The sequence below is a fragment of the Bos grunniens genome, chromosome 7 (genome assembly GCF_055505025.1).
Source record: "Bos grunniens cultivar Pamir isolate PY7600 chromosome 7, Bosgru_T2T1.0, whole genome shotgun sequence".
In the NCBI taxonomy this organism is placed as follows: Eukaryota; Metazoa; Chordata; class Mammalia; order Artiodactyla; family Bovidae; genus Bos; species Bos grunniens.
In genome coordinates, this window is record NC_141171.1 from 61,420,728 (window position 1) to 61,437,178 (window position 16,451).

Here is a 16,451-nt window from a genome sequence, read left to right on the forward strand (position 1 = left end):
GTCGAAGGGGGTCACATCCGCGGAGTGCTCAGTGCAGGGCCTGCCACACCTCCTACAATCAGCAGGTGGCAGCTACCATCATCACCACTGTTATTGTCATGCCCACCTCTAGGGTGGCCGAGGGGGCCAGGCTGCAGGCTGGCTCTAGGAGCAGCTCTGCCCACCCTGGCCTCAACTTCCTGTCCTGGACAAGGAGGGGTGAGCAGGTGCTCCTCAGGGCTCCCCACCGACTCAGGCCCCAGCCTCCCTGCGGTACCTAGGCAGAGGGAGCCCAACAGGCAGGGCGTTGCTGTAGAGCTCGGCGCTGGGCGGGCGGCGCTTGTCCGAGCAGCGCTGCAGGAAGGTGTGCTTGTTGCGGTGCAGGTAGTCCACCAGGTCGCCATAACGGCAGTACTCGGTAATGATGTAGATGGGCCCTGCAGGAGGACAGGCTCAGGGACAGTCCCAGGGCAGGGGGTGGGGCGGGGTCAGGCTTCCGGTCAGAGCCCTGAGGCTAACGACAGGCTGCATGTGGAACAGCAGACAGGCTCAGGCCCCAGGCAAACCTGGATTTTCCTGGCTGTGAGCAAGGCAGTCTCCCTGAGCCTTACTATCCTCATCTATCAAATGGGGCTAGTAATGCCCACCCCAAAGAATCTCATGAGTATTCATGAGATAATGCCTTTGGTTAGCTCAGCTCAGTGCTTGGCAAACTGCAAGCACAGGGTTAGCTGTTGTTGATGAAGCTGAAATTTGAGCCCAGGATATAAAGCAAACCAAGGCAACTGATTATTACCAGGTTACTGTTTAAATTCAAGCACAGTGCATTGACTTGGCAGTTTGAAGATACTGGTGGAATCAAACATTTTGAAATGTGTGACCACTGCAGACAAAAATTGGTCTACGCACACAGTGTACTTCTGTATTTTGTTTTGGTTGCACAATACTGAGGAAAATCCCAAATCTCACAACAAGCAGCTGCAAATAGTGATAACTTTTTTTTTTTTTTTTTGCAGCCTAACTTGTAATCAGAGTTCCAAATAAACACACTCAGCTGAGAGACCTTACTTATTCTACGTTCCGAGTGAAAGCAGCTCTGAATGAGCAAGCCGGTTGGTGGTCTCCAGAGAAAGGGCTCATTTCAGTGTCTCATGAGCTGTTACTTATTACCCTTTTTAAAATCGACTGTGACAAGTTTTAAACATCAGAGGACTCCTTGATTTGGAAACTGCTAGGAATGGTAACCTGAAGAGTGCTTTGGTCTTGGAGGTGATGTGATTTTGTGACTTGCTAATCTGACACACATCTGGCTCTGTGAAGTGAGGGCACTGGACTGGGTAGGCACGGACCCTCCAGTGAGAGTGTCCTGTTGTCCTTGGACTGAGGAGGGGGCAGGGAGGGGCCAGGCCTTGGCCACTGGCACTTCCCAGAATCCTCTGGCAGTGGGTTGTACCTCCTTTAGTGCAGGCGCCCAGCAGGTTGACGACGTTCAGGTGGGGCCCAAGGTGACTCATGATCTTCAGCTCCGACATGAGGGCTTGCTTCTCACTGCTGCGGGCTGTGGCTGAGGGAGAGAGAGGACCTCAGGCCTGGCCCAGTCACGGAGGCCTCCCTGGAGCCTATTCTGGCTCCTCTGCCCCAGTCTGTGCTGTTAGACCCAGGTGGTCAAGGGTGGTGAGGACCCACAGGCAGGAGGAAGGAAAAAGGGTGGGTGGGGAGGCTCCTGGAGGAGGGGGCAGGGTGAGGAAGCCTCTTTCCCAAAGTAGAATCGGGAGTGCTGCTGGCTGTGGTATGCCTGTACTTCTGTGCCCAGAGAATCAGCACAAGGCCTGCTCTGGGAGTGCCTGAATGTGCGGGGGAGGTGGGGGTGAGGGGAGAGAGAGGCGGGGTCCCAGGACTCACATTTCAGCATCTTCACAGCCACTTTCATGGTAGCCTGAGAATGGCTCAGGCCGTGAGCCGTGGCCTCCACCACCTGCCCAAAGGCCCCAGAGCCCAGGGTGCGTCCTAGGAAAGAGATAATCTCTCAGCTGCTGACCCACGAAGAATCTCAACATGTATGCTTTCTGAGGCCAGGTTAGACATCCCTCAAGCTACCCTGGACTTAAGGTGTTTCTCCCATGAAGGCTCCTAAAATCACAGTGCTTTGCAGTCCTTCCTGGTCTCACCTAAGTCCTGCCTACTTTCTGGTCCCTCTTTAGTCCCTGGAAAACCTCTCCCCCAGAGGGGAGCACAGGTTCTCCGTACCCTCTCAGCCTCTCCAGCTGCACTAAGCACAGGCCTCGCACTCATTAATACTTCCTCTCTCTCCACAAAGGGGTTTCATCTCACAGCATCTCTGGATCATAGAACATAAAGGCTAGAGGGTCTCAAGGGGATCATCTTACCCCCACATTGTACAGAGGGTAGGGCCTGAGGGCCAGAGAAGGCAAGACATCAGCCCTAGGTCTCAAGCCAATCATGGCAAGGCTGGGCCCAGATGTCAGACAGTGTTCCCACCAGCCTCAAGTCCCCAGACTGCCAATTGAGGCCTCCTTGGACTGACCAAGCACAAGCTGGTCCCGTGGCAGCTCCCAGGTGGAGTCGTAGGGCAGCTGCATAGGGTCCACATAGATGTACTCATGGCCATCAGAGCTCACAGATTCGATCACTTTCCATCGGATTTCATAGCGTGGCTTCTGCAGGATCAAGATCAGGGATGGATCATCAGAGGGGGACCACTAGGTCCAGCTCCTTATGAAACAGATGAGGCAAGAAAAACTGAAGCCCAGAAAAGATTATCTGAAGTCATAGAGTAGATCTGAAGTCATACAGCAAGTTATCAATAGAGCCAAGGCCTTTATGGGCTCCATGGGAACAGATATAAGGAGGAGGTGGCAGAGAAGCAGCTGACAGCTGAGCAGCAGGCTCATCAGAACCTCCTCACCAGCTTCTCCCCAAACCCCAGTTGCTCCTCAGATGCGAGTAGAGGAGCACGTAGCCTTGGAAAGTGACACGAGGTAGGGACACTCTACTGGATGTGGATGGCCCCTCCCCATGCCGGGTCAGTCACAGTGGGAATCTCAGAAAGATATAACCTTAGAATGTTGAAATCACAGGATGCTGGAATCACAGGATTGGAATCTTAGAATGACAGAATCGAGTGCAGCAATCCTATGGAAGAATCATGGAATGGGGAAACCACAGTACAGACCATCGAAATGACAGATTAGCGGGATTAGAATGCCTTTCAGTAGAATCCTAGGAGTGTGGGTGACAGTTGGAAGAATGCTGGAACCCAGGCAGTCCACTTTGAAGGTCTCGGGCCCTGTGGCTAGGCTGGACAGACCTGATGCCTGAGCAAGATGCTGGGTGGGGAGTGGGGTGCACTGCAGAGTCAGAGCACTCCAGATGGTCTGGACCAGGCCCGTGTGACTCTAGGCAGCTGGGGTTGGAGGTAGCTCAGACACCCCGCATCACTTTACGTCATTTTATCACCTGAGCTCCATGCTGGGCCCCAGACATGGCCAGATCCTGCAGCACTAGAGGATGGCAGAGGTCCATGCGAAAAAATGGTGTGCCACTCTGAACCCATTAGGCAAAGGCGGGGCTTACCTTCTGCCAGAGCATGATGAGGATAATGAGGGAGATGATCGTGAGGACCACCAAGGCCAGGATGGCCGAGATCACCACCACCTTGAAGGGCAGGGCTGGACGCAGAGATGAGAGATGCTTATGAACAAACAGGACATTTGGCAGCTCCCCTCCCTGCACTCTACCTCTGGTACCACAAAAACCTCTCTGCCCGTCCTGCCCAGAATGGAACCAGCCCCATCCCCGCTTTGGCCTATGATGTCAGACCTTTAGCCTTTCCCTTCTGGGCCACACCTCCAGCCTCACCCTAAATATTCCCTGCCCTACAGTAACTCCCCCTGGATCACCACTGGCCTCCATATCCCCTCAGCTCTTTCCAGGATCAGTCTGGCCTGTCTGCCACAGGTCCAGATTGAATACAAGCTCCTGAGAGCAGGGCTGTGGTTCACCTTTCTTCTGAATCTAGGCCCTCATGGGGCTTGTCACAGCTAGGACAGACACCAATGGATACAATAACTGAACTCCCATAGCCCGAGGCATACAGACTCCAGAAAGGAGCCTGTTTCCCCTCCCCCACCCCCACCCACAGTGATGGCAATCGTAAAGCAGACTGAGGAAGGGGCCAGGCAACAGGTAACCATACAGGGCCAACTCTGGGCCCCCCAAGCTCTGAGTCTCCTCTACCCTCAAAGCCTCAGCCTCTTTGCTGCACATACCCACTTCTTCCCACTCCCTCCTCATTCAGCCAGACCCTCATCACCCTTGTCCTGCCCCTCTGGCCACCCATGAAGTTCCTTGGGAACTCCCTCCCTCCTCCCCTGTCCCCCACAGGCCCTTTTCTGCTCCCTAGAGAGCTCTAGGGAGCCTACATCTTCTAGGGAGCTATCTTTGAGCAGAAAGAGAGGACTTCACCCAGCCATGACAGTTTCCCCCTCAGATGGCACACAAAAGCTTTACTTCTGCCTTGCTCAGAGTTGGTCAGTAGGTGCCCACTTGCTCAGGAATATGAATGTGTGTGTAGGAGTATGGATGAGGTAAGGCATTAAAACCTCCACCCATCCCACCACAGGGCAGGGGAAGGCAGGTCTGTGTAAAGAAGTATCTGCTTATACAAGCCCAAATACCTACCTAAGTGCCGGCGTAAGTATGTCCAAAACACCTTGTACAACCTTCATAGCTCTGCTCACACTGGCTTCTGGCTTCTCTTGTAGTCCCCTCCCCTTTACCTCCTCCCCCAACCCCTAAATACACACTAACTCTGTTCTCCAACCACGTTGATTTCTTTAATTGCTCTGAATTCACTTTGCCTCTGGGCTTTTAAACAGGCTATTCCCTCTGACTGGAGCACCATTCCTCACTAGGCTAACTCCTAATTATCTTTCAGTTATTGGCCTAAAGCTTCATTTCACCAGGATACTTTTCTGAATCCCATAGATGGGGATGGAGCTCCTTCTCCCTCCAGGCTTTCCCCCCAGAAGCTGACCCTCACAGTGAGGCTGCCTAGTTCCTTGTCTGCATTCTTTCTGGACCATGGGCACTAGGAGGACAGGCAGGGCTGGGCTTTCTCCAGAGAGAAGCTGAGACCCTGTGACTATTTACTGGATGAGGAAACGGGTGCATAAATGAAGTTTATGCATACAGGTCCATGTACGCACTGGGACTGGCAGGTAGCAAAAGCATCTGGGCACCATAGTGACTGTTCACATGGGTGAGAATTATGCATGGATGTGTACCTACTACCAGACATGCAAGGCACAGCAAGCATATATGTGGGGGATTGGGTTGCACACTTTCACTGAAAGGTGTGCTGCATCTCCATGCTTACAGACATGCATTATGCCATATGTGCACGCTGCACAGGGGTTGTACATGCACTGTTTGCCACTTATATGGGGATTGTGTACCACATATACACACCTACAGACATACACTTGTGGGTTTACATATCTGCCCAGGGATTGGGATGCTCATGTATGTGGTTTACAAACATATACTTACTGGGTTTACACCCACAAATATGCTTGTGTGCATGCTTACAGACACATGCTCAAGCTTTATGCATGTATGTGAGGATGAGACATTCTTCACTACCTGCTTTACAAATCTACACCTGGAGGGTTTACACCCGTGTCCATGGATCAGGCATGCTCAAGTACACATATATACAATGTACATACATAAGGAGATACAGTTGTTCGTAGTCATGGTTTACACACGTACACTCGTGGATGTACACACGTGTGCCAATATTGTGCTGTTGTGTAAGCGCATAGGAACATACACTCGCAGCGCTCCTGAGTGCTCTGACCCTGCCAACTCTGGCCTGCCATGGGCATACAGACACAGACCCAAGTATAGCAGGGTGGAAGTGGAGGTGAGGGGTCGTCAAGGGGCCACAGAGGACAGAGGACTCACAATGTGGCACCACGGTGACCTCCTGCACGTCGTAGCCCAGCAGGTTGTGCAGCGTGCAGCGCACGGACAGCGGCTGATCCACATGGCGCAGGCGCAGTGTGCTCACCACCTCGAACTCCTGCTCCTCCGCCCAGTACGTCACATTCGTCTCTAGCTGGCTCTCCTCCTCGGAACTGTTCCCCAGCGGCGTGGGCGGCAGCTCCCGCGGACACCTGCCGAGAACCGGCCAGGTCGACTTCCAGTCCCTTCCCACCCTATGCGGGGGAGAAAACTGAGGCCATAAGCAGGCAGCGCCACTGTGTGGTGCTGGAAGGAAGCCGGGCCTGTCTAGTTCTTTTTCCCACTGCCTGCTCCTTAGTGGGTTCCTCATGTGATCTCTCGACTGACCAGCAGGGGCGCTCCTACCCTAGAATTGGGAACCCCGGATTGCAAAATCCGCTCCCTTCGTTTGACCCTCAGGGTCAAGGTAAGGAAAAGCGACAGTTTAGGTCATGCAGAGCATCTCCAAGAAGCCACGTCTTCTAGACTATGGCTCTAGCCTGGAACAGTGTTCCCAGAGGAAGGTTCCAGACTAGATGACTTTCACTGAGTCCATCTAGTTAGCTGTGGGTACCTTGGGAAACGGAGGCTTGGGGGTCTGCTCACCTTTTGAGGTCACTGCAGGTAGACCAGGTGAGGTGTGGCTGGGGCATGCCCCGGCCGCGACAACGAACTGTCTGCTCCCCATTGGCAGGGTGGCTCTCGCTCAGCTCCAGCACACGGACAGGCACTGCGTGTAAAGGGAGCAGGCACAGAGGTGGAGAGGTCAGAATAGACAGTCAGTGAGCAAGGCCCTCAGGGAAGGCTTGTTCCAGAGTCTCCCCTGGGGGAGGGGGAGGGGAACTGCAGACTGCAGGTGAGCATTAAATACCAGGACTCACCGTGTGAAAACTGACAGATTCCCCTTCTGGGTACTTCAAAGGCAATGCCTGTAGGGTGCTAGTCTGTCTTTAACATCTAAGATTTTCTAATCTTCCCTTTTAACAAAGAGAGGGCAAGCCTCGGATCAGAGTCCTGGACCAGCAAGAACATGGAGCCAAGATTTAATAGCATTTTTTTGTTGTTGTTTTCTCAGAGTTTATTTTAGTGGTTGCTTTATATTTATGACATGTGATGCTGATTTTCCATCTACAATGGAGAGGTTCAATTTTCAGTCAAAATAAATTTATTTTTAGGAAGTTAGTCCACAAAACATTAAGTCATTATCGTGTCATTTCTCTGCTCAAAACCCTGCAGTGGCTTTTCATTTCAGTCACAGTAAAAGCCAAACTCCATAGTGTAGTCCATGAGGGCCTAGACTATCTATCCTCCCATGGGCCCCCAACTGCCAACCTCAGCTCTGATCTCATCTCCCACCGTTCAAGGTCATCTCTGACCTCATCTGCACCGCTTATCTCTCACTCTATTCTGGCCACACAAGCCTTTCAATGTTGCCTTCATACTGCCTGGTGTGCCCTTTTCCCAAATAGCCACTTGGCTAATGCCCTCACCTTCTCCAAGTCTTCACACAAATGTCATTTCCATGCAGTCAACCCTGATTATGCTATTGAAACTGTAGCTTTCCTCACTCCCTAGTCTGCAGGACTCTCTATCCTCCTTACCTAGCTTTTATTGTTTTCTTTCACAGCACTTGTTTGCACCTGGCTTGCTGGGTTTTTCCCCCACTACTGAATGTTTTTCTTCCTCCCACTAAGATGCAAGCTATACAATGGCAGGGCCTCAAGAACCTTGAATGGACTGGCATAGTGTAGCTGCTCAATAAATATCTAATTAGTAGTATAGTGTAAGTGGTGTGTGAGAAGGAAACATCATGGCACTGGGACATGAATGCCTGGGGTTTTGCAAACACCAGTCTAGTGCAATGACTTTCTTTTAAAGCTGGGGAAACTGAAGCCCAAAGAGGGGATGTGCATACAGCAGTGGTCAGTGTTGGAGCCTGGTCTAGAATCCAGCCCTCTGAGTCCTGGACTCCCTCTTCTGCTCCTCCTCTGGGTGGATGGCCAGTGTAGGAATGGAGAGAGAATAGAGGTGGGAGGGTCAGGGGAAGGAAAGCAGGGGGAAGGCTCCTCACCATTGACCTGCAGCTGGAAGGAGAGCTGGGCTTCAGCATCCTCATGGAAGGCCCGCATGGTGTAGTAGCCAGCCTCAGCCACCTTCACCCGCACCAGTGTCAGCTCTGACACATACCTGAGGAGGACAGGCCAGGGGACCAGCTGTCAGAGCTGGGAGAACTCTTACAAGCCCCCACCTTTCTTGTAAAGATAAGAAAAACAAGGCCCAGGGAGTAGAAGGGGATTGCCAAGGTCACATGGCTGTCAGTAGCCGTGCCAGGACTTTTGGATCCCCACCCATAGGCAGCTCCAGTGAGCCAAGAGGGAGGGTTAGGAGGATTGGGGTGGAGGGCATGGTGAAGGGGAAGCACTATGTCTGTTCCTCCGCATTTCATCCCTTTCAGAAAGGCCTGAACTGCCTTATTCTAACATACAGCACCTCAGGTCGGCCTCAGGGCCACATTCTTGCATAGGTGGCAGTGGCCTGCCTGGCCCTCTTCCCTAGCCATCCTGTCTTTTTCTCCAGGGCTGCTTCCTGCTGGCTCCACCCATCACAAGGACAACTAAACATCTGGGTGGTCATCTGACCAGCATCTGTTTTCCCTTCTAGAGAGGAAACTCTAGGAAGGATGGAACTGTCTGGTTCTATTCTAGGCAGTGCCCCCAGTGCCTGGCAACGTGGCCTGGCAGGGTGCCTGTCACGTAGTAGGTTCTCAGGAAAGATGGGCCTCGATAGGTCTTAAGGCTGTGGGCTGCCTGGCGGCTGCAGAGAACAATAGCTATAATAGAGTGGACAGGTGGCTGCTCACCGAGTCTCAGACACATTGCGTGTGGACAGCACGATCTCGCCGGCGCTGGAGTCACCCAGGGTTCGGTTGTCTTTGAACCACATGACAGTGGGTGGCGGGTAGGCCTCAAACACCACCTGCAGTGTCCGGCTGCGGTGGAGCTCGGCGAATTGTACAGGGTCCAGCTGTCCCAGCAGGCGCACATAGCCGTTCTCTGCAAGGGGCAGCCGTCTGGGGTGGGGCTGTGCCCTGAGCCAATGGGGCAGCACCTCCTTGGGGCGGGGCTCCTGGGGCGGGGCATCAGCTGTACACCCAAGGAGCCCAGCATACTGGAGGCGGGCTTCAGGCTTTAGGAACTGAACCTGAGCCTGGGGATTTAGGTTGGGACTGGGATGGACTGCAGCAGGAACCAAATTTGAGTCTGATATTGGTTTGGGGGCAGGGTTCAAGATTGGGACTACAGTTGCAGTGCTCTTTAGGTGTGTTCTGTCTCATGATTGTGGCTGAGATGAGTTATAGCCTGCTTCAATTTGGGGATGGGGCGGCCTGGGGCTGGAATGGCAGTAGGGATTTAGAAATCGGGTTGATGCTAGGGTTCTGGCTAGCTGGGAAGTCTAGGTTGGGATTAGGACTGGATTTGGAGCTGATACTGTGCTTTGGTTGGGTTGATCCTGGAAATGGGGCTTTGGTTGGCACTGAGGCTTGAGCTGGATTAGAACATGGCTGACAGTACCCCAGGGCTGTGACAAGGTCTGGGTCCAGTTCAGAATGAAGGCTGGGGCTAAGCTCAAGGCACTCACCGACCACGGTGACATTGATAGCCTTTTCATCACGATGGTCGCTCACGCTTTCTGATACATTGCAGATGTAGGTCCCTGAGTCTCCTAGCTCAGCACTGGGGATGTGCAGGATAGAACGTATGTGGGGCATTTCAAAGAGGAAGTCAGTCACTGGCTCCACCAGGCGCCCACTCTGTAGAGACAGTTGGGGCAAGCCCCCCACATTAGAAAAGGTCCAGGAAGTCAGGCTATAAGCTGAAATATCCATCCCTGCCTGACCCTTCCTCTAACCTGTGGCCTGGCATTACCTCCATGCGTGGGTATGTCCACTCGAAGTTGACCACCTCATTCCCGGTCACAATGCACATGATGGTGATATTCTCCCCTTGGCGGACCACAGTCTGCACTGCATTCACTGAGACATTGATGGATGACACTGGTGGAAAGAGATTGGCTTAGGGCTGAAGAAGTCACCACCAACATCAGCTTAGGGATGGGGTCAGGGTCCACAGAAGGAGGGCATGACTGGTGTGTGGAAGATTCATTGTTTTGACAAATATTTATTAAATACCTACTATATGCCAAGTACTATTCTAGGCACTAGGGCTTTAGCAGGAAATACAACAGGCAAAATTCCTGTCCTCATGAAACTGGCATTCTAGAATGTTTTGAAATCAAAGTACTCTCTGGGCACCTAAGTACAAAAGAAACTTATTGAGCACAACCAGGTACTCGCCATCTTTTATTTAATCTTCATAATAATCCCCCTAGATAAATGGTCTATATTATCCCTATTTTACAGAGGAAGAAGCAGACTCTGAGAGATTATTTGTCTTGTGCAAAGTCACTCAGATGGGAAGTGGCAGAGCTGGGATTCAAATCCCACTGGCTGAAAGCCTGTGCCTTTGCCTACCACAGTATATACAGCCCAGCTCCACCACTAATGCTTCCCATGACCTTCGGCATACTTCATCCTCTTTCTGAGCCTCAGTTTTCTCATCTGTAAAATAGGGAAACACACCTGCCTTCCATAGCTGTAGTGAGAATCCAGTGAAAATGGAATTGCACACTTGATAATCTGAAAAGGTCTTTCCCTCTGTGGAGGGTCATACTTGCCTCGGCTGAGCACCAGGCCAGAAAGGGGGCTCACCCTGGAGGCTGTAGACATGGTAGGCATCGGAATCCACCTCCCTGTCCCCGATGGTGGTTTTGCAGATGTAGGTCTTGTCCTCAAAGGTACCAGAGAAGCCACGCTGAGGGTCATAGGCTATGGGCAGGGGGACATCCACCTTCTTCTCGTGCAGCATCACCACCAGCCTCGGATCCGTCACTCGGCATGGAATTGTGGTCTCAGTTATTTCCGTGAGAAAGATGAATAGCTCCTCAGGGTCGACAGGGAGGAAGCCCACAGAAGGATCTGCCAGAGGCAGGGCCAAGAATGTGAGTCAGAGGAGCTGGGTTTCTGGCTCTTCCCTGATTTGCTCTGTCACCTTGAACAAGTCTCTTCCCTCTCTGCCCCTCAGTCTACCTTCTACAGAAGAAGCATGCTCTCAGGGTCCCTTCTAGCTTTAGCATTTGATATGGACAGCATCAGCCTGAGAAAGAAGATAAGTCACAAGCTAAAGGACAGCTGGTACCTGGAGCTTGGAAAATGGGAAGATGGGATGTGGAGGCCAAGGGGGTGCATATTGGAACCAGCAGAGAATGCAGCATCCTTGGGAACCAGGAATGGGGTGGGCTGGCAGACAGCAGACGAATATCTAGACCCAGGGGTGGGAGTGGACATACTCCTGGACTGAGCCAGGCTGGATTCCCTGATTCATCTGCATTTCTGAGATGGCTATGTTTCACCATCTCAGTAAAGCTCTCTCTGAGCTTCCCCCAGATGCCTGCAGCTGAGAAGGGCAGGAGAGGAGAAGTGCACTGGCCAGGGGTCCTCACCTGGTACAAAGATGTAGAGCCGTTTTCGCTCACTGGCCTCCAGCCCATGGGAGCGTTTGTAGCCACAGAAGTATTCTCCTGTGTCTAGTCCAGTGACGTTGACCAGTGTCAGCACGCTGGAGAATGTGCCATCCTGGGTCTCGGTCATTTCCTGTGGGGGTTTCTGGGACATCCGTTCCCACACCACTGGAGCTGGGCCCGAGCAGGTCAGAACAAAGGTGCTGGAGAGGTTGAGGACAAGTTCTGGCCCCGGGGGTATGATGGCCAGGCCCCAGGAGGCCTGTGGTCCCAGCAGAAACAGCAGGGGCAGCAATAGCACCCGGCCTTTGGGAGAGGAGGCATCAGACGTCAGGGCACAAGAGCAATAGCACCTCTTTCCATAGCTGACCCTGAGGAACACACCTCCCTAATCCACAGAAAACAGAGACTGGAAGCCATGGCTCTGAGACCTGTTTGCCCAGGGTCTAGTCCCCAGGGACTCCTGGCCTCCCGCTCTCAGTGCCTAGAGACCCCCAGCCTTGCAGTCCTTCTGCAGTGTGGCATTCAGGCTGCAGGCATGTTCTCTCAAAGACATCAGGAAATCCTTGGGAAGCAATTCCCAGGCCCCCAGTTCCTGCATTACTTCCCAGGTCACTTTCTGAGCCTCTTCCCTGCAGCTGCCCCAGTTGCCCAGGTTGTACCCAAAGCCCAGAGATGGCCCTGCTTGGGGAGGTGTTGGCCAACATAGTCCAGAGTGGGGCAGATCAGGTCAGGAAAGAGACTGAGGCCCCTGGAGGCTGAAGGGTGCTGGGGATGTCGAGTGATTGGTTTTCCCTCTGCTTGCTGATGCCCTGGGGAAGGATGCTGTAGGCCTTGTGCCCAGCCTCAGCAGCTGAAAACCCTGGAGGTGAAAATAAGCACCCATTTAGATGGATGGGTGCTCAGCCAGTGGGTCAGTCATCCTTGGGTGAACCTTTGGCTGGCCACTGATTGCCTAGTCAGCATTGATTGCTTGAAAAAAGCCCACCCAGACTTGGGAGCTCACAGCCAATGAGGGGTCCGTGAATAGGAGGGGAGTCCCTCACCAGAACCAGACAGGCCAGACTGATATCAGTAAGTGCTGATAAGAGATGGGAGACCAGAGTGACTGTTAGGGAAGAGGGTGGGGACAGTTGGTGAGGGGACATAGAGTATGGAGGGCCAAACCAAGAATTTGAGCTGATGGCTCTGGACAGGCAGAGGTCCACTGAAGTTTCTGAGCTGAGGGGTGGACAGTGGAAGGAGGCCTCCACTGAGACCCAGTAGAAAGGCAGGGAACTGAAGCTCAAGAGCAGAGCAGCGCCCCTGGGCTCCCAGGTCCTGGTGCTAGCATAAGCCACCCTGCCAGCTTCAGAGTCCTACCTAGAGGTTCCCCAGGGCCCCCTATCCCTGCCCAAGCCTACCTACCTTTGAGGACAACAGCTTGCATGGCGCTCGGAAGCCACATGGTATCCTGCAAAGGTAAACAGGAGTCAGGGCTCAGAGTAGCCAGAGGCAGTGCCACAGCCCATCTTTGCCCTGGGTCCTGTAGAGTAAGCCCCAGCTTGAGCCACCCAGCCCCTGGATCCATTAGGCTAAAGTCAAAGACTACCCATACTCCACACCAAGAGGGCACTCATGCCCAAGGGGCTCCTTCCCCTGAATTGGGCCAAGTCTCGGGGTGCCTGGACCTTGCTTTGACTCTGCCTCTACTTCTTTGATGGTCTTGACTGAACCCCCCGCTTCTCCTTGGGTACGTATGGTGGGGGTGGGGTCTTGGCCTGGATGGTGTTCAGGGGCCCACCGGCTCTAACAGCCTATCCTCCGGGTGACAGTTCCAATACCAGGCTCTTATCTGCCAGGACAAATATTTAGGAAAGTGTGATGAAAGGCCTGAGGGAGAGGGAGGGGGTGAGCCAGAACCCAGAGAACTCCCACAGTTCCACAAGCACAACAGGAAATGGAGGCGGCTATGGGAAGGGAAGCGGGGGAGTGGGGCTGTGGAATGTGGGGGGCACCCCCCACGCCTGGCCCCCTTAACTCAGCCCCAGGCTGCACAGGGAGGCCCAGGGCGAGGGGCCAGGGGCTGGACCCAGAGGAGGCCTCACCACACAGCACAGCATCCTTGCAAACTACTGAATCCAAGCCCCTCACCCCCACCTTCAGTATCCAGATGGGGAGAATGAGGCTTTAAGAGGGGAAGAAGTTTACCCAGGGTTACATGGCAGAGCTTGTTCTGGAGGGAGACAAAGTGACCGGAACGATAGGGGTAGAAAGACAAAGACTCAGAGATACAGACAGGAATCACCCAGTGATGGAGGCAGAAAGAGAAGCAGGGACACAGAGGGAGACAGATCGGACTATATGGGTCTTCACCCTCTCCCTGCCCTTGGCAGCCCCATCCGAGGATCCAAAATAACCAGCAATACCCAGGTTTGCAAAGTTCTGACCGCAGTATCAACAGGAAGGAGGCCAGAAGTGGGTGGGGGTCCTAGGGCAAGAAATGTGGGAGAGACCAGGTGATAAGGAGACAAGAAAGCCTGGTGCCTTCCCTGAGTGGCTGCCCAGCCTGGCCTGACTCCTAAGCCCATGCCAGATTGCTCCACTCCACCCTCATCTCATCCCTTTTAGTTTGCAATCCAGGGCTAGGATGTGAGTCTAAGCTCCAGCAGGGCTACCTCCTGCACCATCACATTTCACTGGCCTCTGTCTCCAGCTCTCAAAACACAGGACGATGGCAAGTGGCTCACTTGCAGGGCTGTGTTTACACATTCAGCATGAGACACAGGCAAGGGCCTGGACTGGGGACCACTGGTCTCAGCTGTCTGCTCAGCACCCTAAGAACTCCCTGAATAAATCTGCTCTCCTCTTCAGACCAGCCTTCCTGAGAGCCCCCTCCCCTCTGCCAAATGCCTTAGACTCAAAGCCCAGCCATGCTGAGGCCGCATCCCCAGCGCCCCCCGCCCACCCCTCCTGCCGCAGCCCTCCAGCTGGTTGCCAGACCTCTTCCGGCAGGACGAAGCAGCGCCACAGTGGAGCCAGCAGCCCCCACAGAGGCCTATCTGCCCCTTAGTGGGTGCCTCTCTGGATCCCCCCTTCCTGCTAGAGATCTCAGCCAAAGAAAATCATTAGCAGTGGAGGCTGGGGGAAGGGGTCATTTCAGCCTCCTTGCCCATCCCCTCCCCACCTCTCTGGCTGGCCACACTGTTTATTATTCTAAAGGAGGAATTTGGTCGGCTGGCCTGGAGATGGGAGGTCATGACAACTAGGACTGGCCTGGCTCTGGAAGGCTGTGTACTAGGCCCCTGGGTGAGCAGCCCTCGACCCTGGCTCCTCTCTGCTAGACCTGGGGCTCAGGGGGATTAGAGTCCCTGAGGCTCTGAGCTGGGAGGGGCCTTCTTGAACAGGCAGCAGAGACCTACAGACAGACTGTCATGGCCCAGTCACATCAAAAAGGCAGAATCAGGCTGCAGAGAGAGGATGGGATAGGCAAAGGAGCTCAGGGAAAGTGGAGACACCTTAGGGAGAGTATAGATAACCAGGGATCTTGAACTGGCTTCTCCCTCCATGAAATGAGCATTTCACATGGGACTTCAGACCTACCATGAGACTGAGCCTCCAGCCCTCTCTGGGAGTCAGTTTCCCCTTCCATACAGGGAGAGGTTTGGATGGATCATCTCAGAGAGCCAGCCTTGCTCTAACACTGCCAGAGAGAAGGTTCTAGTCACTATTATTCTTGCCGGGGTGGCCTGGGGACATGGGGTTGTTGATGAGAGGAAAGGCAACATTCCTGAGGCTGGAGCAAAATGAGCATCCATAACCCATTTTCATTCCATGGATTCACTTCCCTAACCATTTGGTCCCAGATTTGCTGTGTGTACTTTGACAAATTCTTTCCCTCTCTGGGCTTCTGTTTTTCAGGTGACTTCCAGACAAATAAACAGGTAATATGGCCCTCTGGAGGTGACAGTGGAAGTGTGGCATGGGCAACAAGCTGGTGGATTGGGAAGAACCAGAATGGGGACTGGGACCCAACCTCCTGAGCCATCTTGGATGACTCCTTGACACCTCCAGTTGTCTACCCAATGCCTACAGACTTCTGTGCTTCCCAGAGGTTGTATATTTGCAGCCAACCCCAGAAAGGCCCAGGTGGCTAAAATAGGGGAAAGGGGCTTGCCTGTGACCACTTCTCTTCTTCAGGGGCAAGACTGCTTTCCAGGGAGGAGCCACCTGGGACAAAGTGGATGTCATAGGGAGGAGGAATCCCCTTCCTACCACACTCTCCTGCCTCAGAAGGCCCTTGGAGCACAGAGAGGGAGGGGACCCTCAGAGATCTCCCCTTTGTTTGTGAGGCGAGTGCTGTGTGGGACGTTCTCATGAGTCTTCCTATTTTGGCTCGGTTGGGGGTACAGAGATCCACAGATGGGATAATTGCCCAGCTCCTCACAGTGAGTCAGAGGTACCCCCTCAGTCCAGGGTATGACCTCAAGTCCAGAGGAACAAGTGTGCTTGAGGATTCCTCCTCAGAGCCTCAGCCCTGCTCATACAAGCCTCCACTCCTTTCCCACCGCCTTAATCTAAATAAATCCAGTCCATCTTGGCCACATCCGCTAGCAGCAGCTTCCCTCCCTCGGGGTCCCAAGGCTCCCACGACACAGGCAGGCTGGGGAGGGGGGCCTGCACTGCTGCCAGTGGGGGAGGCTCACACGGAGAGCACGTGCACACAGCACAGGCTCCTGCCTACGCGCTCGCTCACACACTGCTCTGAAATACAGGGCAGCGGGCCCTGTGTGTGCCCAGCCCGCACGCCGGCATCAGACATGCGCAAGCCCACACGTGCATGCATGCAGCTCCACCACGCCTGCAGCACCACCTCGGGGCTCTCCCAC

The 16,451-nt window shown here is 53.7% G+C and overlaps 1 protein-coding gene across 2 annotated transcripts in view; it reads right to left on the reverse strand.

Moving 5' to 3' along the window:
* Positions 1 to 16,451, reverse strand: part of PDGFRB (platelet derived growth factor receptor beta) — a 37,834-nt gene that overhangs the window by 8,392 nt on the left and 12,991 nt on the right. The window contains exons 2-15 of one of the 2 annotated variants that reach the window (XM_086412430.1): positions 12,991 to 13,036; positions 11,566 to 11,889; positions 10,775 to 11,041; positions 9,933 to 10,060; positions 9,646 to 9,817; positions 8,867 to 9,059; positions 8,078 to 8,193; positions 6,613 to 6,736; positions 5,968 to 6,179; positions 3,574 to 3,668; positions 2,525 to 2,657; positions 1,882 to 1,986; positions 1,433 to 1,543; positions 257 to 416 (exon numbers count right to left, since the gene is read on the reverse strand). In XM_086412430.1, coding sequence (XP_086268556.1) covers positions 257 to 416; positions 1,433 to 1,543; positions 1,882 to 1,986; positions 2,525 to 2,657; positions 3,574 to 3,668; positions 5,968 to 6,179; positions 6,613 to 6,736; positions 8,078 to 8,193; positions 8,867 to 9,059; positions 9,646 to 9,817; positions 9,933 to 10,060; positions 10,775 to 11,041; positions 11,566 to 11,889; positions 12,991 to 13,030 — 2,180 coding nt within the window. In that variant the 5' untranslated portion in view covers positions 13,031 to 13,036. Of the gene's footprint in view, positions 1 to 256; positions 417 to 1,432; positions 1,544 to 1,881; positions 1,987 to 2,524; positions 2,658 to 3,573; positions 3,669 to 5,967; positions 6,222 to 6,612; positions 6,737 to 8,077; positions 8,194 to 8,866; positions 9,060 to 9,645; positions 9,818 to 9,932; positions 10,061 to 10,774; positions 11,042 to 11,565; positions 11,890 to 12,990; positions 13,037 to 16,451 lie in introns of both variants that reach the window. The other variant, XM_086412429.1, reaches the window with a different exon arrangement.